The sequence below is a fragment of the Meles meles genome, chromosome 21 (assembly GCF_922984935.1).
Source record: "Meles meles chromosome 21, mMelMel3.1 paternal haplotype, whole genome shotgun sequence".
NCBI classification, from domain to species: Eukaryota; Metazoa; Chordata; class Mammalia; order Carnivora; family Mustelidae; genus Meles; species Meles meles.
In genome coordinates this window covers 27,843,646-27,870,242 of record NC_060086.1, presented here as the reverse complement: position 1 = coordinate 27,870,242, position 26,597 = coordinate 27,843,646, and the positions used below count along the sequence as shown (strand labels likewise).

At 41.5% G+C, this 26,597-nt stretch overlaps 1 protein-coding gene across 1 annotated transcript in view; it reads right to left on the bottom strand.

Annotated features, from left to right (window-relative positions):
- DNAH3 (dynein axonemal heavy chain 3) overlaps nucleotides 1-26,597 on the bottom strand; it is a 184,499-nt gene that overhangs the window by 138,287 nt on the left and 19,615 nt on the right. The window contains exons 10-17 of the mRNA XM_045992949.1: nucleotides 24,717-24,896; nucleotides 20,329-20,465; nucleotides 17,875-17,980; nucleotides 17,506-17,684; nucleotides 10,634-10,818; nucleotides 9,298-9,421; nucleotides 5,607-5,760; nucleotides 4,677-4,821 (exon numbers count right to left, since the gene is read on the bottom strand). Of these exons, the coding sequence (XP_045848905.1) occupies nucleotides 4,677-4,821; nucleotides 5,607-5,760; nucleotides 9,298-9,421; nucleotides 10,634-10,818; nucleotides 17,506-17,684; nucleotides 17,875-17,980; nucleotides 20,329-20,465; nucleotides 24,717-24,896 (1,210 nt within the window). The remainder of the gene's footprint in view (nucleotides 1-4,676; nucleotides 4,822-5,606; nucleotides 5,761-9,297; nucleotides 9,422-10,633; nucleotides 10,819-17,505; nucleotides 17,685-17,874; nucleotides 17,981-20,328; nucleotides 20,466-24,716; nucleotides 24,897-26,597) is intronic.

Sequence of the window (26,597 nt, the reverse complement as noted above, 5' to 3'; positions counted from 1 at the left end):
CGAGCGGGGGGGGGGTGGAGGAGTTCTTTGTACAGCTCTGGCAATTTTTCTGTAAGCTTGAAATTCTCTTAAGATAATTTTTAAAAAACCATGACCCCTTATTTAAAAAAAGTACTCTAAAATATTAATTTCCTTTTCCTCCTTTTCTTCATAGGGATCTATTTTGATCTAGTCAAAATCCTTCCATAATGCTGCTTTCTTCTCCTTGGGCATTTCAAATCGGCATTAACTCTTGCATCATGATGTTGCAAATTGATTCAGAAACACTTTTCTTTCATGGCTACCGAGACTAAATAAAGCCTGTTAATTTCACATGCTTCATCAGCCTGCCATTTTTAAGGTGAGTATTCAAAAATTAAAATTTTTTGAAAAGAAATAAAGAAATGTAAGTAGTGTCTGGGCAATATATAAAAATAATAATACATCATGTCCAATTTGGGTTTTTCATGGGACTGCAAGGCTGGCTTAATATTTGATAAAATCAAACAATGGAATAAACTATATTAACAGTCTAAAAAAAAGAAAACAATATGACAATATCAATTGATGCGGAAAAAGCACTGGACACAATTCAGTATCCATTCCTGATAAAAACCTCTAAACCGGCTAAGTATATAAAGGAGATTAGTCAACTTGATAAAGGGCATCTATGAAAAGCCTGTATTAATTACCATTATACCTTTGTATACTGGAAATATGCACAGCCTTTTACACATCAATCATACCACAAACCAAACCCAAATAAAACAAATCCCTAATAGTTAATGGTGAAAGATGGAATACTTTTCCCCTAAGATCAGGAACAGGGCAAAGATTTTCACTCTCATAACTCCTAATCAACATCATACTTAAAGTCCTAGACAGTGCGATGAGGCAAGAGAAAGAAATTGGAGGCATACAGACTGGAAAAGAAGAAATAAAATATCTTAGTTTTCTGGATGTCCTGACTGTTTATATAGATGATCCAAGAAATCTAAAGAATAGCAATAATGTGGCACCTGAGCCTCGGACTCTTGATTTCTGCTCAGGACATGACCTTGAGGTCATGGGATTGAGCCCCGTGTTGGGCTCTGCTCTCAGCAGGGAGTTTGCTTGAGGATTCTCTCTCCCTCTCTCTGCTCATCCCTGCTCTCACATGTGCATGCTCTCTATCTCAAATAAATATTTTTAAAAAGCAAAGGACAGTAATAACAAAATCTTTGCAAGGGAACGAACACATTGTAACAGAAATGAGAAGACATCTGAAGGCTCCATTAGTAGACTGGACACAGCTGAGGAAAGAATCTTTGAGCTTGAGGATATATTTTCAGAAACTTCCAAAATTAAAGCAAAAATAAGATAGGGAAAAAATGGAAGAGAATGACTAAGAACTATGGGATAACTACAAAATATGCAACACACAAGTAATGGAAATACCAGAAGGAGAATAAAGAGAAAGAACAAAGAAAATATCTGAAGCAATGACTGAGAATTTCCTGCACATTAACGTCAGATACCAAACCACAGATCCAGGATAAATGCCAAAAACCATATCTAAACATACTATATTCAAACTGTAGGAAATCAAAGTTAAAGAAGAAAACTTGAAAAAAGCCAGAGGGAGGGGGGAAAAGCACCATAACTTTAGAAGAGCAAAGATAAGCCATTACATCCCCCTTCTCCTCAGAAACCACACAAACAAGAAGAGAGCGGGGGCACCTGGGTGGTCTGCCTTCAGCTCAGGTCATGATCCCAGGGTCCTGAGATCCAGCCCCATGTTGGGCTCCCTGCACAGTGGGGAGCCTGCTTCTCCCTCTCCCATTCCCTCTGCTCGTGTTCCCTCTCCCACTCTCTCTCTCTGTCAAATAGATAAGTAAAATCTTAAAAAAAAAAAAAAAGACAGTGGAATGAAATTAAAGTATTGGGAGAAAAAATCCACTGACCTTAAAATTCTCTATCCTGAGAAATTATCCTTCTAAAGTGAAGGAGCAAGAAATACTTTCTCAGACAAACAAACTGAGGGAATTTGTTGCCAGGGGACCTACCTTGAAGAAATGTTAAAAGAAGTTCTTGAAAGAAGGAAAAGGATTTGTCAGAAACTCAGACTTAGGTAAGGAAAGGAACAGCATTAGAGATACTTTAATTTTTCTTATCCTTAGCTGATCTAACAGTGACAGTTTGTTCAAAATAATAATAGCAACAATATATTTGATGATTACAGTTTATATACAGATGAAATAAATACCAGAAATGACACAACAGATGGAAGGGAGGAATTAGGGATGCTTTACTATTACAAGACATTTTTGAAATAAAGTTGTATATAAACCTTAAATAGAGTCCAGCAATCTACTCCTGGGCATCTACCCGAGAGGAATGAAAACTTAATGTCAACATGAAAACTTATGCATGAATGTTTACAGCCACTGTATTCATGACAGCCTAAAACTGGAGATAGCCCAAATATCCACCAATGGGGCATTGGGTAAAAAAACTGGTATAGCCATACAATGGAATACTATCCAGCATAAAAGGGAAGGACCGATGGTTATAACCAATAACTGGGATGGATTTCTAAGTAGTATGCTGTGTGAAGCAAGCACTGTCAAAAAGTTATACACTGTATCATTCCATTTGTATAACAATCTCAAAAAGAGGAAACCATTGTAACAATGAAGAGCCCAACAATGCCAGGCATTCTGGCTGGGGGTAGAGTGTGACTACAAAGTGGGCAGTACAAGGAATTTTACTGAAGTGATGAAACTTCTGCTTTCTGCTTGTGGTGAATCTATATATGTGTTAACATTTATAGAACTGTATGCCAAAAATGTCCTTTCTGCTGTGTATGTATTTAAAATGAAAAAATTAAATGCAAAACAATTTTTAATACAATATCGCTTTCTAATAAAAAGACTTGGTAAACTACAAAATATTTCCCTAATGCCATAAAAATTTTGTATCTCAAACCAAAAAAAGGTTTGTTTTAGCATGTACATGCATGTACATTTAGCATTTGTAAAAGCATGTTTAAAGGAGACACTCTGCAAGAGCTCCCATTAAAATAAAGAGTAAGACGAGGGTGTCCATTAGTACCACTGTTTATTTTGGAAGAGCTAGTCAACACAGAACAGTGAATTTAAAAAGGGGTATACGAATAAATAAATAAGGTCAAATAATATAATTGCATAGATATGGCTGATTACTTGGGAAAATTAAGAGCGCTAGTGAAGAGGGCACGTATTGCATGGAGTAGTGCTGGGTGTGTTGCATAAGCAATGAATCTTGGAACACTGAAAAAATAAAATTAAATTAAAAAAAGAAATAATACAAAAAAAGGCATTAGTTAAAATGAAAAATTTTTAAAAGAAAATTTAAATATCAAATCAGCAAAAAAAAATCAATAAAAATAAATCGGCAAAAACCGTTTTCAAAGCTATTACTCCCAGGTTTGTTAAGGGTGTGAAGAATGGGTACTCTTAGGTACTGCTAGAAGGGCAATAAATTAAAACATAACTTTTCTAGAAGATAGTTAACAACAACAAAAAGTTTTTAAAACCCTAATTAATTTCATCCTGTGATCTTTGATTTAGCCATTTTCAGGAATTTACCCTAAGAAAATGATCATAATTGTACCCATTTCACTGGTGACAAAGATGTTCACCACAGTTGTGCTTATTATAACACTGAAGTGGTGGAAAAAAAACTTCAGGCTCAGCTTTACAGGTCTCAAGAGTTGGTCCTCTGCTCATATACACTCTCTCCAGGAGACATCATTCCTGGCTTTTTTTTTTTTTTTTAAGATTTTATTTATTTATTTGACAGAGAGAGATCACAAGTAGGCAGAGAGGAGGAAGCAGGCTCCCTGCTGAACAGAGAGCCCGATGTGGGACTCGATCCCAGGACCCTGGCATCATGACCTGAGCCGAAGGCAGAGGCTTAAACCACTGAGCCACCCAGGCGCCCCCATTCCTGGCTTTTAATTGTAATCTACACTCAATTATTCCCCAATATAAGTTTCCCCCCAAACATATAACTTAACTTCAGGCCAATATACTCAGTTGCTAATTAAAATTCCCATTTGGGTATTTGCAGACACCTTGAACTTGGTATATTCAAGCTGATGGGTCTTTTTTTCCTAGCAAATTTGTCACTTCTCTTATTCAGTGATGGCAATATCCACCAAATTACCTGGGCCAATAATCTGAAAGTCAGGAAGGTTCTTCCTTCTCCCTCCCGGACACCTGCCCCATATCAGATCAGTTATTAAGTCCTGTTGACTCTACCCCTCCCTCCCCCTGCCCTGCTGCCTCCAACCTCCCCTTCTTTCTAGCCTCCAGGATCTAGAGGGAAAAGGAGTAGTTTACAGATAGGTGTCTCTGGCACTCTGGCCCTTCTTGGAGCATCACAGTGATGGAAATGCTATCTTATTGCTCCCCCCTCTCTACAATCCATGGTCCTGGGGGGCTTCCTCTTCTGTTATACCCTGGCAACAGGTCTGGCTCTTCAATCCCCACTTTCCATCATTATCACATCAGAAAAATTTGACTGTGTGGCTGCATTAAACCATACCTTAAGAATATGATTTTAAAAATCTAGCTTAAATCTGAAGTCTAAACCCTATTCTAGAACTGGCTGGGTTGGACCTATTGCTCCAGCAGCCACCATATCCCAGTAGACTGAGCCCCAGCATACCGTACCGTTCATCCACTCCTCTGACTTGATGCTAAACTCGTATGTCGTCAGCCACAGCTGCTCATAAGGCACTTTGTTGCTGATCAAGGCTTGCAGGAGAGGGAAGGTACTCTTCTCCTTTTCCAACAGTTCTTCCTCCTTATTGATCAACTGCGGGGCCAAAGGGATGCTGTTTACTGGGTGGGTGGTTTTCTGAACCCTAGAAGCCCCCATGGAAAAATCCTCCGTGCTTTGAAAACCAAGTTGAGGAAGATGTTCATTCATTTGGAGAGCGAGAGAGGAAAGCAAGACATGGACTCAAGTCAGAAGGTCCCTCTGCTACCTCTGAGGGCTGTGACCACTAAGATCTAGCAGGATGAAGCTCCAGGATAATTTTCGACTTGCTCCATCATCTTTAATCCTCCTCTACCATATCCATATCCCCATTTTTGCAAGTTTCATATATGTACTTTAGCTGTTTACATGATGCTGTCCCTTCTTATGTTGACTTGCCTCAAAGATAAGAACTTTAATGGTTAAAGAACTTACTAGTTGACCTTCAGGGCAATTTACTCAGCTTCTCCAAGCCTTAGTTCTCTTATTGTAAACAGGGATAAAAGGGGACAATAATAGTACCTACCCCAAAGGTGTGTTAGGTGTATTTAGGGATATATCACACAAGAGGCCCTTTGTACATTGCTGAGCACATAATAAATACTCAGTGTATGTGAGCAATTATTCTATTGTCATTTCTTCTTTGCGTACCCAATGACTAACAAAAAAGCTGGTATAATGTAGGGTTGTAGGAAAACGTAGTTGAAAGCACCAATGAAAGAACTGGTCAATTCACCCATCAACACCATCCACCTGACAGGTGATGTTAGGAAAACAGAAAATCAAGAAGCAGAATCAACAGGGCAGGACAGTCTCCAACCCCAGACCCCAAGACCCCAAACCTCAAATTCCATCAGGGCTTGATCCAGGTTCTTTGAAAGCTCGCTAAGCTTTTCAACATTGTTCTTCATTTCTTCTGTGCTCATCACTTCACGTTTCCTAAACCCATCCAGTTCCTTGTTGTAGTTTTCAAGTCTCACCTCAAATTCTGAGCACCTAAAAGCAAAGGACAGACCAATCACATTTGGACTTTCCACTTTTGATATTCAAAATATCAGCAATTGCTCACCCATATTCAAGCCTGGGGAGAATCGGATCTTTTGATCTTCTATATATCGTATAGACAAATATAATACTACTTAAAATCCAACTTCTCAGAGATGTCTGCTGTGACCTATTGATGATTAAACATTTCCACATATTTACCTGTATGGGTAAATTTATATGTTTGTGTATATATGAAATCTATACAATACTTATCCTATACAAAATGTATATATATACATGTTATTCAGTCATCCATTAGATATTTATTATTAAGGGCTTGATACATTCCAAGGATTGGTCTAGGCATGAGGGATAAATTTATGATATTCGTTATCAAGCTCTCTATCCTCATGGAGCTTGTATTTTAGTGTGGGGAGACCTAGATAAGAAACACATGGATTAATGGATGAGTAGGTGTGGATGGATGGATGGATGAATTTATACATAGATAAAGATAAAATGGGATATTCCTGATAAGCATAAAGACTCTGAAGAAACTAAAACAGGGCAGAGGGCCTCATGGAAGGAAATAGAGGGCTTCTTTAGCTAGAATGATCAGGAAGAAATTTTAGCAACAAAGCAAGTCGTACAGTTACTTCTCCCTTTTTCTAACAGAGTAGAATATATTGCATAGTGTTAAGTTGTAATTGCTAAGCAAACAGTAGTTTCTAAAGTACTTTCATGTCCATAATGTATACATATGTATATATTTCATACAACAGTACAGTCATTAGTAAATAGTAGGCACTCAGGTTGAGTAAATGAGTTGTATTTGTGGGACTACCTGGATTCTAAGGGAGGATAATTTAGGGATTTAAAAATGGTAGATTGGTCAGAATTCTGGCATGAAATGGAATTCACTCCCATGTTCAAAGAGAGAGGCTTTAATGAAGAGACTACCTACACAGGTAAGATATGCATAGCCTCAGAAGGAAGCTATCATGACCCCTAGGGCCAAGAGAACAGTGGGAACTGAAACCATGGAGAAGCAAGAATTGTCATCCAGAAGGGATGAAGCTCCTACCAGAGTGCCAGGGCCAAACAGGGATGGAGAGGGGAAAAGGTGATCACTGCCCAAACTCCTGAGGGCTCTCCCCTGGGGGAACCCTGCCTGGATCCAACAGTCAAGGGAGCCAGTGGCTGGGGGTGTCAGTCAACCAGGCACTGTGTAGACAGAGGAGGAAGAGGTGCAAGAAGGAATTGGGTGGGGTGTGGTGGGGGACAGCAAATGGAAAATAGTGTTGAAGCCAAAAATGAATGTGGGCTTGTAAAATGGGTCAAGTTTCTTAGAGAGGGAATGGGGTTGGTTTCACAGAAGATCAATGAATAAATGAATACTTCTCAGCCCCCCTCACACGCCATTCTCAGGATTAATGCAAAAATGATGGATGTGAGGTTTAAATGTTCACCAAAGAGAAGGCTTTGGGTTATTCTTGGAGTTCCTCCTGTGCTGAATGAATCTGCTGTGGAGAGCCTAGGAACAAGATGGGCTATCAGTGGGGCACCTGGGTGGCTCAGTGGGTTAAAGCCTCTGCCTTTGGCTCAGGTCATGATCCCAGGGTCCTGGGATCGAGCCCTGCATGGGACTCTCTGCTCAGCAGGGAGCCTGCTTCCTTTCCTCTCTCTCTGCCTGCCTCTCTGCCTACTTGTGATCTCTGTCAAATAAATAAATAAAATCTTAAAAAAAAAAAGATGGGCCATCAGTGAGAGTCACCCCTCCAAGAGGGGATGGCCAGTGCCCTTCTCCTCTCATCATAAGTGCCAGTTCTCATTTCTCCCAGGGCCTCTCCTCACTCCTCTGAACTTTAACAGTACTTACGGCCTCTAAGCAGTCTTGCAGCACTGTTCCAAAAGTATGCTTGCAAGGTTGTGGTTTAGAAGTGAAGCATTTTTTTTTCTCCTCAAAGGAGGAAGGAAGTAGACAGATTTTGAATGCCTACCGTGTGCTGGGTACCACTCAGGCATAATCTCAGGTCATCTCCTTTCATCCTTCTGCACAATGATAACCTCTTACATAATGAGATGATTTGAGATGGGCTCTGTTATCCCATTTTCTGGATGAGGACACCGAAGCTCAAAAAGATGAAGAAAAACTTGTTCCTGTTCATCTAACGTACAGATCGGTTCCATGGTGGGGGCTCTTCATAAGGGGACATGGGGTAAATGGGAATGTTGTACTTTCTTAATTTTCCTGTAAATTTTTTTTTAAGATTTTTTAATTTATTGATTTGACAGACAGAGATCACAAGTAGGCATAGAGGCAGGCAGAGAAAGAGGGGGAAACAGGCTCCCTGCCGAGCAGAGAGCCCCAGGCGGGGCTCGATCCCAGGACCCCTGGACCATGACCCTAGCTGAAGGCAGCGGCTTTAACCCACTGAGCCACCCAGGCGCCCCTAATTTTCCTTTAAATTTAAAACTGTTCCAAGAAATGAAGTCTATTAATTAAAAAACACCAGTAGCATCTATTTGGCCTAAAGTTCTGGGTAGAGAGAGAGAAGAAGGCTGCTGGAAGAAAAAAAATTTGTGTGCACGCAATTGTGTACACACACACACACACACACATTTTTGTTGTTGTTACTGTTTTTTCTGGATGGCAGACCTAGGCCATATTCTGAAGGCGGTGAATAGAGGGTTTTCTCCTTCAGCCCAAACTCCAGTTCTGGGTAGAAATCCTGCTTTTATCCATCCTAGCTTTTATCTACTTTTTTCCTTTCTTGTGAGTATTTGCTGGGATTATAGGACCTAAAGCTGGGAGGGGCTGGGGAGGGGGGGAGTGTCTCATGTGTGAAGGGGACAGTAATGGGAATGACTCCATAGTCATAAACCGAGTGTCACAAGCTGGAACGGCCATGCGTGCATGTGTGTCTTCCCCACCCACATGGTACTTGGCCCTCTTCACTTGAACATTGTTTCATTTTTCAGTAGATCTGTATTTTCTCTGCCACTGGACTGAAATCTTTATTTAGCAGCCAAACACACTTACATGTCCAGAATACAGCACAGCACATAGTACACGTCCATAATAAATACTGGTTGTATTGACAAATAATGGATGAATCAATGATACGGCCACATGAGCACTGAACAAAACCAGCTGCCAAACGGGCCATTTCTCAGCCTCCTACCACGCCTCTATTAGCCCCATCTTGCTGTCTCCCAGATCTGCGGTCTGCAGTGTAAGGCTGACGATTTTGCTATTATTATTGCGAGGCCATTCTTCTGTGCCACTATTTTTGTCTTTTTCTCCCCGCACCGCCAAATTCCAATTGTTCGAGGCAGAGAGGGAAGGCACTGGCAGGGTCGCTATAGCGAAGCAGGCTTAAAGAGAGCATCTCTCAGTGGGAAACAAAAGGAAATTCCCTCTCCACCAGTTGTCTTCAGCCTTCACCCACGCCCTGCCGTGGGGGCTCTGAGCAGAACCAGGAACCTGCAGCGTGTTGTCAAGCTGGGTATCGTTTCTGAAACAACCTCACACTCTCTCTGTACCTTTCAATGAGGTCCATCTCGGCCTGATCCCTCTTGTTAAGGAGCAAGTTTCGGCTGTTTTCAAAGATATCTTCAATCTGGTCTGGCCAGAGGAACAGAGTGCTGTTCAATCTGATATCCTCTTCTGCAAAACACATACAGTCTGCTCCAGAACACTGCTCACCACAGGTCAGCATGCGGGGAATTAATTCGGCAGAACGAGAGGTTAACGGAAGTGGGTGAGGGGGTGGCAATGAAATATGGGGCCATTATGGATTAATGATAGCCAACGTTTACTGAGCACTTCCCAAGTGCCAGGCTAGAAGGGCAAGAGTATTAGCAACCTTGTTTTTACAGAAGGGAAAACAAAATTGAGCCAGATAGTCAAGCCAAGTAGTCACCACTAGAAGGCAGCAGAAACAATTTCAGACCCAGCCTAACCAATGCCAAATGTTCTAACCACTATACTTCACTGCTTTCCCAGGCTGGGTCTGAGCAGGGTAGCCTTGGGCTCAAGTTCCGGTTCTCCTCTTTAAAAACTGTCACCTCTTCTGAGTCCCAGTCTCCCTTTTGGTTAAATGTCAGTAATAAAATCAGTGCCAGAGGCCCCACACATCCTAAGGCTCTGGTCAGCTGAAATGTCCTAGGTTCCCCCTGTACCCTTGCGAACTTAGGAAGCAGAGGTCCAGTGTGTGTTCACAAGGTCAAGGGCACAAGCTCATGAATGTGCAGTTTAGGGCACTGTTTTCCACTCCCAGTCTCTATCTCTCCCTCACATCACCCTTGCCCCCAAACACCATGAACACCAGGTAATTCACAGATATTTTGAGATGGAAGAAGGATCTGAAAATTTAGCTTGTGGATAGTGTCTCAGTTTTTCCTTCAGAACCTGATCCCTACAAAACTCTACCAGTAAGCCTTACAGGGCTCTGGCCATTTCTTTCCTTTTAAGATATGCAGGAGCATGAAGGGAAGTGCCCTGGCCTCTCCTCAAAGGCAGGACTGTATTAAGATTATAGATGAATGAAATCTATCCATTTATAAAAGGACTCTGCATTTGGAAGTGAATTTTTCAGAAACACCAGCCACAAGATATCAAGAGAGGCATTTAAGAACTCATCAAATCCCTAGATACTTCTCGTGGTCTAACAATAAGATCCCCCTGGCTTGATTAGAATTCCTGTGGATAAGAGCATGGAATTAGTGCCTCTAACATTCCGGGGATGCTTGAAAAGCAGCTCTCCCAATATTGACATTTAAGTGGTAGGACTGCTAACTCCCCTTCCTAACTGCTTATCTCAAAACATAAAGATATACCTATACGTTCACATATACATCTTTAGGGTGTTGGACTTACGGGGCAAGTCTGCATAGTCCATCAGAAACGCCAACCGTTCGATTGCATCTCTAAGTTGCCTCCTGAGTTTGAACACAGTGACATCACTGGATTTCTTTAAGAATTCAATGAGGGATACCAGCTCCTCCGTGTTGGCAGGAATCTCACTGACTTTGTCTGCGATGGTGTTGTACTGATTACAAATGCTACAGAGAGAGAAACAGTCACTATCACCATTATCCTCTAAAACCACTTTCTTATAAGATCCATTACGCTAAACAGGCATGATTCTTATTTGGAGACGAGAAAAATGGTTTCCAACTTTTCTCTACCTGCAAATCTGTGATGGGTAATATTCACACGCACGCCACTCTTCAAGCAAAAAAAAAAAAGTAATAAAAGAAATAATATCTCATGGGTTTACTATGTGCCATGCCCCATTCTAATCACTGGATATAGATTAGCTCATGAAATCTCCACATCAATTCTAAGGTGTAGGGACTATCGTAACCAACATTTTAGGATGGAAGAAAGTGAGGCTGAGTCACTTTATCCAAAGCAACCTGGTGTGGAGGAGTCAGAGACAAGATGTGAACTTGGTACAATCGATTCCAAAGCTGGTTCTCTTAACAAATGTACCATGGGTAGAATCCAGATTTAGACCACAACACTATGAACACCACCACCACCACCAACAGCGATTCCTTGACTTTTATGCTGAAGTAGAGCACTAAGTTAATTGGTAATCACTACTCTTCAAAGTATGTCAGCAAACTTATCCTGGTGTGCTGGACGTAGTTCCTGGATGGCAAAGAGAAACTGACATTCAGCCACGGGGACCACTAAATCAAACTGCCCACTTCCCAAACAGAAGACTATGAGAAAAGGATGCTACTCTAAGTATAATTCAAACATGCTTCTAATTTATGCAAAAACCAATGAGGAGGGATGCCTGGGGGGCTCAGTTGGTTAAGCACCTGCCTTCAGCTTGGGTCATGATCCCAGGGTCCCTGCCAAGCAGGGAATCTGCTTTTCCTCCCCTTCTGTAGCTCCCCCTATTTATGCTCTGTCTCCCACACTCTCTCAAATAAATAAATAAAATCTTAAAAAATGATGATTTTCATCCGTGTTTTAATTGTAGTTAGGAACAAATGATCTGCAATACATCTATTCCTAACAGAGTGGCCCTCAAGAAATGTCAGCGATAGCTACCACAGTTTTTTTTTTTCTTCATTTATTTTTTCAGCGTAACAGTATTCATTCTTTTTGCACAACACCCAGTGCTCCATGCAAAACGTGCCCTCCCCATTACCCACCACCTGTTCCCCCAGCCTCCCACCCCTGACCCTTCAAAACCCTCAGGTTGTTTTTCAGAGTCCATAGTCTCTTATGGTTCGCCTCTCCTCCCCAATGTCCATAGCCCGCTCCCCCTCTCCCAATCCCACCTCCTCCCAGCAACCCCCAGTTTGTTTTGTGAGATTAAGAGTCATTTATGGTTTGTCTCCCTCCCAATCCCATCTTGTTTCATTTATTCTTCTCCTATCCCCCTACCCCCCCATGTTGCTTCTCCATGTCCTCATATCAGGGAGATCATATGATAGTTGTCTTTCTCCGATTGACTTATTTCACTAAGCATGATACGCTCTAGTTCCATCCACGTCGTCGCAAATGGCAAGATTTCATTTCTTTTGATGGCTGCATAGTATTCCATTGTGTATATATACCACATCTTCTTGATCCATTCATCTGTTGATGGACATCTAGGTTCTTTCCATAGTCTGGCTATTGTAGACATTGCTGCTATAAACATTCGGGTACACGTGCCCCTTCGGATCACTATGTTTGTATCTTTAGGGTAAATACCCAGTAGTGCAATTGCTGGGTCATAGGGTCGTTCTATTTTCAACATTTTGAGGAACCTCCATGCTGTTTTCCAGAGTGGTTGCACCAGCTTGCATTCCCACCAACAGTGGAGGAGGGTTCCCCTTTCTCCACATCCTCTCCAGCATCTGTCATTTCCTGACTTGTTAATTTTAGCCATTCTGACTGGTGTGAGGTGATATCTCATTGTGGTTTTGATTTGTATTTCCCTGATGCCGAGTGACGAGCTACCACAGTTTTTGTTATGAGCCAATGATCAGTACATGTTCACATTCATACATTATAGATAAAAAATACGTCAAAAACTAATGATGTACTGTATGGTGACTAATATAATTAAAAAAACCCAACTTCTCTCAGTATTTTCAGTCCCCAATATTCCTTTTTTTTTTTTTTAAAAGATTTTATTTACTTATTTGACAGACAGAGATCACAAGTAGGCAGAGAGGCGGGCTGAGCAGATAGCCCAACGCGGGGCTCGATCCCAGGACCCTGGGATCCTCACCTGAGCCGAAGGTGGAGGCTTTAACCCACTGAGCCATTCAGGTACCCCTATTTTTTTTTTAAATTTAATTATAAGTGACACTCTATATTCCTTCTTAATGTAAGGAGACGCCCCCATAGTGAAGCTAATTGTATGTATCGAACTGAAGAAAAAAATAATTAAACCATCTTTGCAGATGCTTCCAGGATTTTAGAAATGAATTTTTATGCAACTTAGAAACTTTCTGCAGAGAAACATTATCTACTGCTCTACTACATGGTATTCTCCACTTCAGACCTAGAAGACATGTCCAGGCTCCTTTGTATTTTTAGCTGGATATCTTACTTGTCACCTTGGGCTGCCATAACAAAATATCACAGACTGGGTGGCCTAAACAACAGGAAATTATTTTCTCACAGTTCTGGAGGTGGGGAAGTCCAAGGTCAAGGTACTGACTGATTTGGTTCCCCGTGAGGGCTTTCTTTCTTCCTTGCAGACAGCTGCCTTCTCACTGTGACCTCATGCGGTGGAGAGAGAAACAGCTCTGGTGTCTTTTCCTCTTCTTATTAGGGCACTAGCCCTATTAGATTAGGGATCCATCCTTGTGACCTCATTTAACCTCATCATCTCCTCATAGACCTTGGCTTCAAATGTAGTCACGCACTGGGCACTAGAGTTTTGCTATAGACTGAATGCATGTGCACCTCCAAATTTTTAATGTTAAAACCTAATCCTCAATGTAATGGTGTTTGGTGGTGGCCTCTGGGAGGTAAGTAGCTCATGAGAGATTCCCCTCATAAAGGGGTGTAGAGCTTTCATAAGAGAGACCCCTCACTCATTTTTCCATGTGAGGACACAGTGAGAAGAAGGCCACGTACATAGAACCAGGAAGCAGGCTCTCAATAGATACGAAATCTGCTGGAGACGTTGTCTTGGACTTCATAGCCTCCAGAACTAAGAGACATGAATGAATGAATGAATGTTTTGTTGAGAGAAAGGATTTCTGTTGTTTATAAGCCATTCAGCCTAAGGTAGTCTGTTGTAGTATCCCAAGACAGAATTCAGCACATGAATTTGGAGGAGGGGACAGTTCAGTCCATGGCAGTATGGTCACATGATTGAGTTGCAGTCAGTATGGAATGGGAAGCAGGGATGAGTATCACTTTTAGGGGCAGCACATAAAACTGTCCTTGCATATCCCTTCACACTCTTTCCTCCTTCCAACTGTCTAGCATGTCAGCACTTAGAATGACCCTGAAAGCTACATGTTAAAGATGTAAAGTCACCATCTGCTTGAATTTCTGGGTGTACCATAGTAGGTCACCCCCACCAATCTGGAGCTATCCTCAGAACAAAAAACTTCTAGTATTCAGTCATGACATCTTCAATCTATTTGTTACAGCATCTAGTCTAGTCTAATACAGGAAGGTCCTCTCAGTCTGACAGACTCTTACCTGATGAGAATCTATCCTTCTTCCCTTTTGTATGAGAATTCAGAGGATAAATATTGTGTGGCTACTAGTTATCAGCTTCTTGCAAAGGCCCAGAAGGGTGGTAGCAAACCACTACCTATTAAACTCTCCAAAAAGTCCTTGGTATGGATCATTGATATTATTCATCTGACCAACATAACACTTTACCAATATCCAGGAATAAGGTGAGGACAGAAAACATTGCTTTCTACATAGACAGATGATGTTATTTAATCTAAAAGGCCAGAGGTCCCACAAGCACAGGGCTATTCTCTGGTGTAGGAGATAACATAAGGGAGACCAATTAATCCTGCATCAGTCTGTGGTTTCTATCTGTTGTCATTATTTGGATAAGAGCTCTCACACTGAAGGAAACAAGCAGCTGGACCACAGGATAACTTTATTTATCTCTAGGCTGGTCCTTGAATTTTTCATCAGTATTTCAGGTCTCTGCTTTAGCAGTTTTAAACCAATGTACTTGCAGTGGGTATGAATGGCATACCCACTTTCCTACCAGTGCACTCCAAAGTGACCTCCCTGCCTTTATGCGCAGAGCACCCCCATTCTAGGGTGCACCTAGTCACTGGCAACAGGAAGGCACCCCTCTCCCAGCAATGGCAGGACAATGAAGTGGCAAGGACAGGGTTTGGGATGAGAAGACTCAAATTCAAACCCACTTACTTGGGTAAGTAAGGTTTTCTTCCTGGGCCTCATTTTTTCCTCCATTCAGTAAGGGATCTTACTTGTATCTGTCTTACCTACTCTTGGGGTTGTTGAGAGAGTCCGGTGAGTCAGAGTCACTATTTTTAAGGCAGAAAGAAAGAATCTTAGCCACCACCTTGGGGTTTCTGCATCCTTAGAAATCCTTGGGTTCACAAGGAGAATTTTATTTTCACTTACATCTAAAAGGCCTAATTACACACTTTTTTTTTATTTTGTTTTCTTTAATCGTGTAATTTGATAATGCATTTTGATTTTTATACATTCTTTTTTAAAATTTTTTATTTATTTTTTCCAGTGGCATATGAATTTATTGTAGTGTCCTCATAGTTTTTTTAAAATTTTTTATTTTTTTATAAACATATAATGTATTTTTATCCCCAGGGGTACAGGTCTGTGAATCGCCAGGTTTACACACTTCACAGCACTCACCATAGCACATACCCTCCCCAATGTCCATAACCCCCCTCCCCCTCTCCCAACCCCACCTCCCCCCAGCAACCCCCAGTTTGTTTTGTGAGATTAAAAGTCACTTATGGTTTGTCTCCCTCCCAATCCCATCTTCTTTCATTTATTCTTCTCCTACCCCCCAACCCCCCATGTTGCATCTCAACTTCCTCATATCAGGGAGATCATATGATAGTTGTCTTTCTCCGATTGACTTATTTCACTAAGCATGATACCCTCTAGTTCCAACCACATCGTTGCAAATGGCAAGATTTCATTTCTTTTGATGGCTGCATAGTATTCCATTGAATTACACACTTATTTTGATGAGGATGGATACACTGACCAGCCAAAGTACCATGCTGTCTTGATTTAACATGAACAAATGGATTACTGCTTACAAAATAAATTTTCTTTGATGCTCAAACTTCCCAAAGAAAGCATCCGACTAGTTTGAAGTATTTCTACTGTCCTGGTCCCAAACCTTTATTCTATAGGTAAAGACACTGAAGATCTAGTAGGTAGATCCAGAGGACACACAACTAATATACAGAAGGTCTTAGATTCAAAACCAATACTTCTGACTCCTAAACCAGCAATCTTACCATTTCATCCCTCTGTGAGAAAGCTGAGCGTGGGGAGTGTGGTGATTGACAGCACAGACTTTGGGGTCAAAACAAACTAGGTGAAGTCCTGTATGTGCTACTTGCTAACCTCTGGGGAGTCTCAGTTCCTTCATCAACATCATAGACAGACCAGTGAACAACCTTTTAGGGTTGTTCTAAAGACTTGATTAGATCTATACTGTTCAGAATGCTTACACAGTGCCTGGACTATAACATGGGCTGGAAAAATGGTAGCTTACTATTATCCCAAATTTGCTCATGAGTTTCTGAAATGTATTTTGTAAACTTAAGGTGCTACAGAATGTTAAAATTCTCTCCCCCGCCCCATGTAATAAGAATAATACAACATATAACACTGTTGGTAGTGGTGGTGTTTACTAAATCATCTTAGTCTATAGCTAAAAGCATTCTGAAGAAGAGAGCTAGAAAGACGTGGATTAATCATTTTGTAAGTTTCAAATAGTTCAGCATGGTGTCTGGTTCAGTGCTGCCCAAAAGACCCACGTCGGCCTGGTGTCACACAGGCCAGGAATTTTTGAGGCAACTGGAAAGAGAGAAATCATTTTCCCCTCTGGATGGGAACCTGAGAGGATATAAGCCTGGAGCGTCCGGGCCCACAGACGGGACAGCGCCTGTTAGAAATGAAAACTGAGTAGAGGGAGAGACGCTGCATCCTACCTGCAGGTTTGAGGGCCTAAAGCTAGCAATTCCCGAACTTTTCAATATGTGAGTTCCAAATTCCCTTTTTCATTTTAGCCAGTCTATCTGAGCTTCTATCCCTTAGAAACCAAAACATCTTGACAAATACATAGTCACCAGTGAAACGCAGCTACCGCAGAGAGCTTAAGGCTGATCGACAGAATCCTCAGACCTACAGCGCAGACGCCTGCACAGGAGTGATTCCAGGGGGAGCCAGTAAGCAGCCTCTATCTCTGGATATATGCTAGAAGGCTGGGGACAGGGCCTCTGACCTCAGAGAGCAAAGCCCATGGGGCAGCATATCCCTGAAGATGCCTCCAAGAAAGCCACGGCTGAGGGATCAGAGACTGACAGCTGCAGGAGGCCTCCCACCCTCCTGTTCCAAGCCCCATGTTCACCTTCTAGCCTGAACTTGAATTCCCCGCCACCCTCACTCTGGGGCAAAGATAACTTGAGCCAGAAGTTCTGTCTGGTCATGGCCAGGAGGTGCAAGTTCTGGCCACATTTTCATTCTCCTGTTCACGCCCCATGTTGTTGCTGTCTCTCTGTCCACAATCACAGTACCTGGTATTCATGTTCCGGTTTACGTCCACTTGGAATTGGATCAGACGGTCTTTAAGATTTTGGGCTCGCTCACAGAGGTCATAATTTAGGCTCATGGTGTCAAGGCAGAACATGGCCAAAGGCACGGTGATGTGCATGGATGCAATTTCGTTTCTCCGCCTTTTTATGCTACGGATCCTCTGTAGAAAGGAGCACAGTTGGGAGCTTGATTTGCCTTTAGCCTCTGTGCACCTGACCCCACCCCCCTACTACCAGCCAACCTCGTCCAACGCCGAGCACAATATATACACTAACAAATACACTGACTATGTCTTGGATTGTCTGCAGCACGTGTCGCCAAGATATAAAATATCAAATGATATGTCCTACCATCACAAAATCCTCAATTTCATGGTTTTCTTTCAGGAACGCAGTGATGTTTTGTTCTGCCATGTTATCCAATAAGTCATCGTACTTTTTGTAGACATTTAAGTATCTTCCATAATCGAAGAGCATAGCATCAGACATGCAAATACGGGTCACCAAGTCAGATTAGAAGAGTGGCAAATGAAGACATAAGATCATAAGAATTAGCCCAAGCCGGGAAAGGGAAACAGAATGTGGCGAAAAGTGTAGTGAACAGGGAATTCAGACCGTTGGCTTCAAATTTCAATTTTGCCACTTCCTAGGTGCATGTACTTAGACGAGATATTTCTCTTTTCCAAAGATCAGTGTCTTTAGTTTTAAGTGGAAATGATAACACCTCGTAGGATTGTTTTAAGGCTTACCTATTATAATGTGCATATAAAGCATCTAGTACAATGCCTGATATACAGTGAATATGCAATAAACATTGGTTCCTATCTCTTCTTCCAGATCTAAAATTCTATGTCTAAATTTTAAGATGAAAATTTGGAACTAAGGAACCTAAAATCTATTGGATAAAATTAAGTTCTCCTCTCTTAAAAGATCACGCAAAAATGGCTGCACAGATTTCTCTCAAATTGAAGGCTGTATTCGGGATGCTGTGACTTTAAATTTGAATTAGGGGCACCTCGCTGGCTCGGACAGTGGATCATGTGACTCTCGATCTTGCAGTCATGAGTTCAAGCCCCACGCCGGGTGTGGAGCCTACTTAAAATAATAAAAATAATAAGAAATAAAATAAAATAATAGTGAAATAAAATAAAGATGAAAATGGAGTAAGCAGAATTAGTTTTGTGGGGCCCAGGAGGTGGCCAATACTTCAGAGATTCTAAAGCTGAGATATAATATGAGGACTAGTCAGTCCAAAAAAACAAAAAAACAAACTGTGGGTTAGACTCCAAGAACAGGGAAAAGGTTTCAGACAGATGTCCCCAAATCAAATTCATAAGGACAGAGATTCCAAATTGAGTCTATGATTTTCAGACCAGAAGTATTCTTAACTGGGGGTGATCTGACCACTCAGGGGACATTTGGCCACGTCTGGGGATGGTTTTGATTGTCATGACCACAGGAGGATCCTACTGGCATCTAATAGGTGTAGGTCAGGGATTCGGCTAAACATCCTACCATGCACAAACAGCTCCTCACAGTTCAAAGTTTTCTGGTCTAAAATGTTGACAGAGCCGCAGTCAAGAGCCATGTATCCTGGTTTGCCTGGGAGAGCCCAGATTTACACTTGTTGTCCCACAGCCATTGTTAATAAAGCCCTCTTCACTCTCCAAGTGTCTCCTTTTGGAAGCTGTATTATACAAGCCCCTAAACTAGGGACTGCTCGGGGCACCTGGGTGGCTCAGTGGGTTAAAGCCTCTGCCTTTCGCTCAGGTCATGATCCCAGGGTCCTGGGATCGAGCCCCGCATCGGGCTCTCTGCTTGGCAGGGAGCCTGCTTCCTCCTCCTCTCTCTCTCTGCCTGCCTCTCTCCCTACTTGTGATCTCTACCTGTCAAATAAATAAATAAAATCTTTTTTTTAAGATTTTATTTATTAATTTTGACAGAGAGAGATCACAAGTAGGCAGAGAGGCAGGCAGAGAGAGTGAGAGGGAAGCAGGCTCCCTTCAGTGCAGAGAGCCCAACGTGGGACTCGATCCCAGGACCCTGAGATCATGACCTGAGCCGAAGGCAGCGGCCTAAACCACTGAGCCACCCAGGCGCCCAATAAATAAAATCTTTAAAAAAAAAAAAAAACACTGTCAGTGGAAGTATAAATTGGTACAATTTAAAAAAAAAACAAACGAACTAGGGACTGCTCACATGAGCAACTGTGAGACATTCTACAGTACCATGATTAAAGAGCATTCAGATAACTTGTCCTCAATCTCCTTCCTTTAATTCCGAAATCCAAAAAGCTCTGAAAACAGAAAGCTGCTTCAAAATTTTATTGGATGGCAATAAATAAAAAATTTAAAAAAATTTTATTGGATGGCAAAAGCTGGCCTAAACCAATGTGAGGATACTTGGGGGAATATTCATATTTTTCACTATAGAAACATCGACACATTTCATTAAGGGATGCTTCCTGAGATCCTGCTGAAGCTGCATCATTGTATATGATATAATCATTATGTTACTTTTCTAAAATCCAGAAATTTCTAAAGGCCAAAACCTGTCTGGCCTCATAGCTTTCAGATAATGGAAGTGGACCTGTAAATTGAATTTGAATTCTGGCTCTCCTATTTATTTGCAGTGTAATATTGGGAAAGCTTCCTCATCTGTAAAATGGGGATAAGCCGTAATACCGTTGTAAGCATTGGCTATTATTACTATGCATGTGTTTCTGATGTGTGGGAATAGTGACCATGTATTTGATGACAAGCAAACCAATATGAAAACAGCTAAGTTACAACTGAACCAACTTACTTGTGGGGGCCAACTTGATTTTTCTGATATACCTCAAAGGTTTGATCCACAAAATCAGAAACTAGTTTTTCTTCAGCGTTCACAGTTCCAAGAATCAACTTATAGCCTTTCAGCTCCGGGAACAGGATAGATTCCACCTAAAGAACAGAAACCTCCTCTGATGTCACAGGACATCCACGAGACGCAAGAAGGGAATGGCACCAAAATGTAAAACCTTTTGCAGCAGACACATTTTCAGGGACACCAGATACATTTTTCACTCTTTTTCCTCTTGGATAATGCCAGAACCATCCTCTATCTACTTTCTTCTCCCTGGTTTTGGGTTACTCATCTTTTCCTCATCCTTTCAAGTCTCCGGTCCATGGAGAATCACCCTGGGCCTCCAGATAGGATGTTAGGTTTCCCTGCTTAAGTTTCACATTCTGAACTTTTCCCACTCAGCACAATCATAATTAAAATAATGTATAATGAGCTGCTCTGGGTTTGTCATGGGATTAAATACCATGAAGGCCTGGATCCTATCTGACTTTGTCAGTATTGTGAAAGGTTCGACATGTGCTTGCCACGTAGTAAGTGCTCAATAAACACTGTGTGACTGAATGAATATTACAGCAATGCTCCCCGTCCTCTGCCCACATCAGCTTTTCCTAATGAAAACTACTAGAGACATGAGTTCTAATTCTGATTCTGCCACTAACTAACCATGCGACCTTAGTTAAGCTACTTCTCCTCTTGGAACTTGCATTTTCTCATTTGAGGAAAAGGAGAGATACTAGATGCTTCTCTCAGCTCAGGGGGAAAAAAATCCATGGCTTTATGGTCATGAAGCTAGAACAGTATCTTTTCTGATAACTCAAGTTCTCTAACTTCTTCATGGCATGTGTGTGTCCCTGAGAAATGTTCTCACTTGCATGACTCATGAAGATGGCCAAGTCCCTGCTAGGGAGCCAGTGCCCTCCCTGCTAAGAAAGCTAACAGTGATTGGTCCCCAAAAAGACTGTCAGAGAGCTCTACTTGGTGACAGCCATTATATACAACAGATAGGAACGCACTGATTCAGAAAGGGGGAAAGGCTAGTGCAAATAGTCTGTGTTCCCTCTTTGGACGATCCAAAGGTTTTTAAGCCAGTGGAGGAACAACTTCTTGGCTGTGGCCATACTGAAGACAGCAGTTAAAAGCAAAGGGAGGGAGGATCTGGCATTGGTCAAGCATACAGATGAAATGGTTTAGGGACACACGACTGGCACACCCAGGCCGTGTAAGAGATTACATGCGGCCAGCACAAGGGATTGTTTCTTGGGAAGAAGTCTTCAGTTGAAAGAGGAAGTAACACATTTTATTGCCCTTTAACCTGGGCAGTCTGTAAAACTAAGCTGAGATCAGTGGTGTCTTTTCCAGATAATCATGGTTACCATCTGTTGATCTCCCCGACTCTGGTCCCTGACTTCCTGGTCTCGTGGTCACCCTCAGAGCTTACGCCTACACACCTGTCCAAGTTTGGGATTTCCCTGGCACTTGGAGTGGGAAAATTCTCCCATCAAGAGAGACACTGGCCCAAGCAGACCCTTTCCATAGTAATGTGTGTGTTTGTGTGTGTGTGTGAGTGTGTATTTATGAGTATGAAAGTAATACGTTAACATGGTTGCTAATGTGGATTTAAATTTTTTTAAAAGATTTTATTTATTTATTGGACAAAGAGAGCAGAAGAGGGCACAAGCAGGGGGAGCAGCAAATCGAGAGGGAAAAGCAGGCTTTCTACTGAGCAGGGAGACCCATGCAGGATTCAATCCCTGGGCCCTGGGAATATGAGCTGAGCTGAAGACAGATGTTTAACTGACTGAGCCACCCAGGCGCCCCTGATTTAAATTTTCCTTATTGCATTTTTAGTTTTAGAAAACCCTTCCTTATTTCACCCCACCTCATTTTATTTATGCCTCTCATTCCCCTCTTCATTTCAATCAGTATTATAGCATTTATGTCTCTCTCTTTTTTTTTGCTAAGACAACAATTTTCTAATATTTACTTTGGTTTCCTTTAGTAACCTTCGCATAAATAGGCTTCTCTTCTGCACTTTGAAACTGTTATTTTCAAAACCTCATGCTAACATTTTTTCCAACTTTCAAAATTTATGTTTAGGGGGGCACCTGCCTGGCACATTGGTGGAGCATGGGACTCCTGAGCTCAGGATTGAGTTCGAGCACCACACTGGGCACGGAGATCACTTAAAAATAAAATCTTAAAAAAAAATAAAATAAATAAAGGGGTGCCTGGGTGGCTCAGTTGGTTAAGCATCTGACTTCAGCTCTGGTCATGATCTCAGGGCCCTGTGTTGATGCCTGCATCATGCTCCCTGCTCAGCATGATGTCTGCTTCTCCCTTTCCGTCTCCCTCTGCCCTTACTCCCACTTGTGCTCTCTCCCTCACTCTCTCAAGTAAATAAATAAAATCTTAAAAAATTAATTAAATAAAACAAAATTTACATTTAACCATAAAAAAGGCAAGTCTGGCAAGGGTTGGGGATAATTGTCTACCTGTTGTTGTTCTTAGATCTTTTTATTAGATATTCAACCTGAGGGGCTATTATTTTAAAGTTACAATACCCAGTTCAGAGATAAAATAGTGTGAGGGGTTTGAGGCAGGAGGCAGTGCTGTGGGCATTCTAGATGGAGAATGCTGAACCTGGGATGCTTTTCCTCACAGCCTGATAAAGTCCCATTGGCATTCACCTGGGTCTAGTTTTCAACCCCGGTACACACTTTGACCTGTGACTGTATCTTCTTGCCATGACAATCCACTAAATCTACTACCATCCTTGCTGTGTGTTTGCTGGAGCAGCCACATGAGCCCTGGGCTCTACTAGCCCAGCTGCTCGCAAGCACTGCTAATCAACAGCAGTGAAAGAGAACTTGAGTGGTATGTACTTAATCTGTCCCCAAGCCCCACACTTAAACTTCCAAATTACATGGTCCTCTCTTTCGTTTCCTTCCGAGGAATATGGATGGGTAGGAGAGTTGCCCACTGTTTCTTCCCCCTCCACACACCCAGTTTTCTTGTTAACCAGGCTTGATTGGGCTTGAGACCCCAAATTTAGAGTTATCTGGTGAAATAACTGGAGCATTTGGCATTATGTGTTACCGTATAGCCCCCAACTCTAATCTTGAGCTCTTAGAATCCCCTAAGTACAATGACCGCAAAGAAAAGAGTACTTAAGAGCATCTGAGCATCACACCTAATTCCTGCGGAGGGAGGGTAGGAGAGGAGAGAGAGAGAAAAACACTCCCCAGTTTCCTTCCCCATGTGCGGCTAGACACTGGTCTTGCCACATCAACCACACAGAGGGAAACAGAAGACAGATCACAAAAGAGTCACACTCATGTGGGTGATCCTGCCCAGCTCTAAAAGTCTGCTAAGTGTCTGGAACATGATTAGCAATGCCACCCTGGGAAGGAAACTGGAAGGGGCTTGAACCAGGAAGGGAAGCTTCAATCTTTCCCTTTGATGCCTTTAGTGGTTAAACAAACAAAGAGACAAACACACACATGGAACGTCAAGAACTAAATTAGATATCGTTTAATGAAGGTTCTTGGTGGGTTCATGGCATTGTTCCATTGTGAATCAACCCAAGTTGGATATGACTTGGGACATATCCGCTCCTATGAAGCTGGATCATGGTGGGCTGGACAGGGGTGGTGGGGGGACTCTACTTGCTCACAAAGTAACTCTTAATGCTCTTATCAAAAGCGCAATTCTTGGCACACCTCGGTGACTCAGTTGGTTAAGTGTTTGACTCTTGATTTTGGCTAAGGTCATGATCTCAGGGTCCTGGGATCAAGCCCCATGTCAGACTCCAAGCCAGTGGTGAGTCAATTTGAGATTTTTCTCCCTCTCCCTCTGCCCTCTGCTTGTGTGCACAAGCGTTCTCTCTCTCAACAAATAAATCTTAAAAAAAAAAATAAAAGTAGGAGTGCCTGGGTGGCTCAGTTGTTTAAGCATCTGCCTTTAGCTCAGGTCATGATTTCAGGGTCCTGAAATCGAATCCCATGTTGGGCTCCCTGCTCAGCAAGGAGTCTGCTTTTCCCTCTGCACCTCTCCCTGTCATGTACTCACTATCTCTCTCTCAAATAAATAAAATCTTTAAAGAAATAAAATAAAAAAATAAAAGCACAATTCTCAAATATGTGGACATTTCTTTATGGCCCAAATCTTTATAGGGTTTGAGTTCTTAGAATCTTTAGAAACCAAAGAGGGGCATACTCCCTTTTACTTTGGTATTTATCTCCCAAAGTAAAACTCCCCTAACTGAATACCTTGTACAAATAGCCATTTAAAATTTATTTTATTCAATAAGTAAATAAAAGCATAAACAAATGATTACATTGATACTCTACCTTGGGGATCTCCCTAGAGTTCTTAATAATTTCCAAGAAAGAGTTGTGTATTAATTCCCAGCAGTCATCAAAAGATGGATTAAAGACGATAATGGGATCACTGACTTCAAGTTTAATCATGATTAGCTGAGGCATAAAGAACTCCATCTCTTGGTAGGGCTCCTCAAAATCATTTCCAGCCTTTAGGAGACATAAGATATGGCGGCTGTCACAAGGTAAGGCCTTCCAGAATCAAAGGAGTGAATTTTACACATTCACAGTACAAAACAAACACCAGAAAAGGAAATGCAGAGTCTCACACACTATTCATGTTCAAATAAGGGCTAAGTAAGGCATAGCCCACCCTGAGCTCACCTACTGCCCTTTCCCAAAGCTTTTATTTGGAGTGCTTACTTTGCTTCGAAATTCCTGCATTAGTATTTCCAAATCCTTCCTATCCTTCAAAATTCAGCTCAAAATCCCCTCCTTGAGGAAGCCTCCCTGTTCTTCAGCAAGATACAATCTCTTCCACTTCTTAACTTCTAAATTTCCACTTCCTTCGTGTGACTTTCTCTTTCTCTCTTGCAGATATATATATATATATATATGTACATCTTATCTTCTCTCTCTCTCTCTCTATACGTACATCTTATCTTCTCTACTCTAACCTTGAGGGCAGGATCCGTGTCTGAACCCTGTACTTCCTCCAAAATATCTGAGGCAGCATTCAGCCCATAGTTGGTGCTCAATAAAAATGTGTTGACAGAATCCGAAAGTATAAATAGTTATCTGAATGCCTCAAATGGAGCTTGCTAATGAGTGAATAGTCTATTTTACATACGCAAAATGTCTGCCTTCCTACAACAGAAATATTGGCAGAGAGATATCTAGAATTCCCTATCAGGCTATTAATATAAGTTACCTCTCATAAACCACGCTGCCTAAAGAAATTGTTCATAGTGCAGCTTTCAAAGTACTTGTCTAAGTCAATGGTGTTAGACATTCCCAGATCTGTTTAAGGATGATGATAAACATTTGTTGAATAGCTATCATGCACCAAATACCCACAAATCTCCCCTTCTTTCAGACATACAAAGATTTTACTTTTCCCTTTGTGTGGAATTTTAGAGTAGGATTTGTTCCCACATCTGACTCTCTTCTGCTTAGCAAAGTAGATGATTACAGTGACATCTATAGATGGCTTCTTGTCAGAGAGCTAACATCGCAGTTTAAATTCAGCAGCATTGGCGTCTACATTTTTTTTGAGCAAAAGGTCATCTTGACTTCATTTGGAAAAATACTTAGAATTTAACCTGTTGTAACCAGGCAATTTTATATTTTTATTGCTCTTTTTTTAAGGTAAAATGTGTATGCGGTATGAAATCCAAATGAATCTTCCTTAATCCTGAGGCTATCTAAGTTTAGGGGATGCTATGATGTTTTGAAAATCAGGACACGGTGCTTTTAGCTTTTATTTTGACTTCACTGAAGCAGTTTCATGAAGAAAGTTACTAATTAGGTCAGCAAAGCCTTTTGTTATCAGAGATGCCCCTTTCAAAGATCAAAGAACAAAAAGTCAACATCTGCAACAATACACATAACACTCCCTAAATATCAAGCCAAAGATTTATAATAAAACTTTTTCACTCCTTCCTTTAACAGAGAGGATCAAAAAGTGACCTGTTTCCCTCCTATAAGGGGTATGAATTCCATTCTACTCAAACTTTCCTTAAATATTTTTAACAATTTCTCCACTTCTGGAGAACTTGGCCAATTTAGTAGTAATTATCTCAGGAAAGATTCTGTAATTCACAGAAATCATTTTCATGAGCTGATAATGACCCGATGTGTGTGGCAATCAAGAAATTTTTTACTTTTTGTCCTTGCCTCAAGCTGAGAACC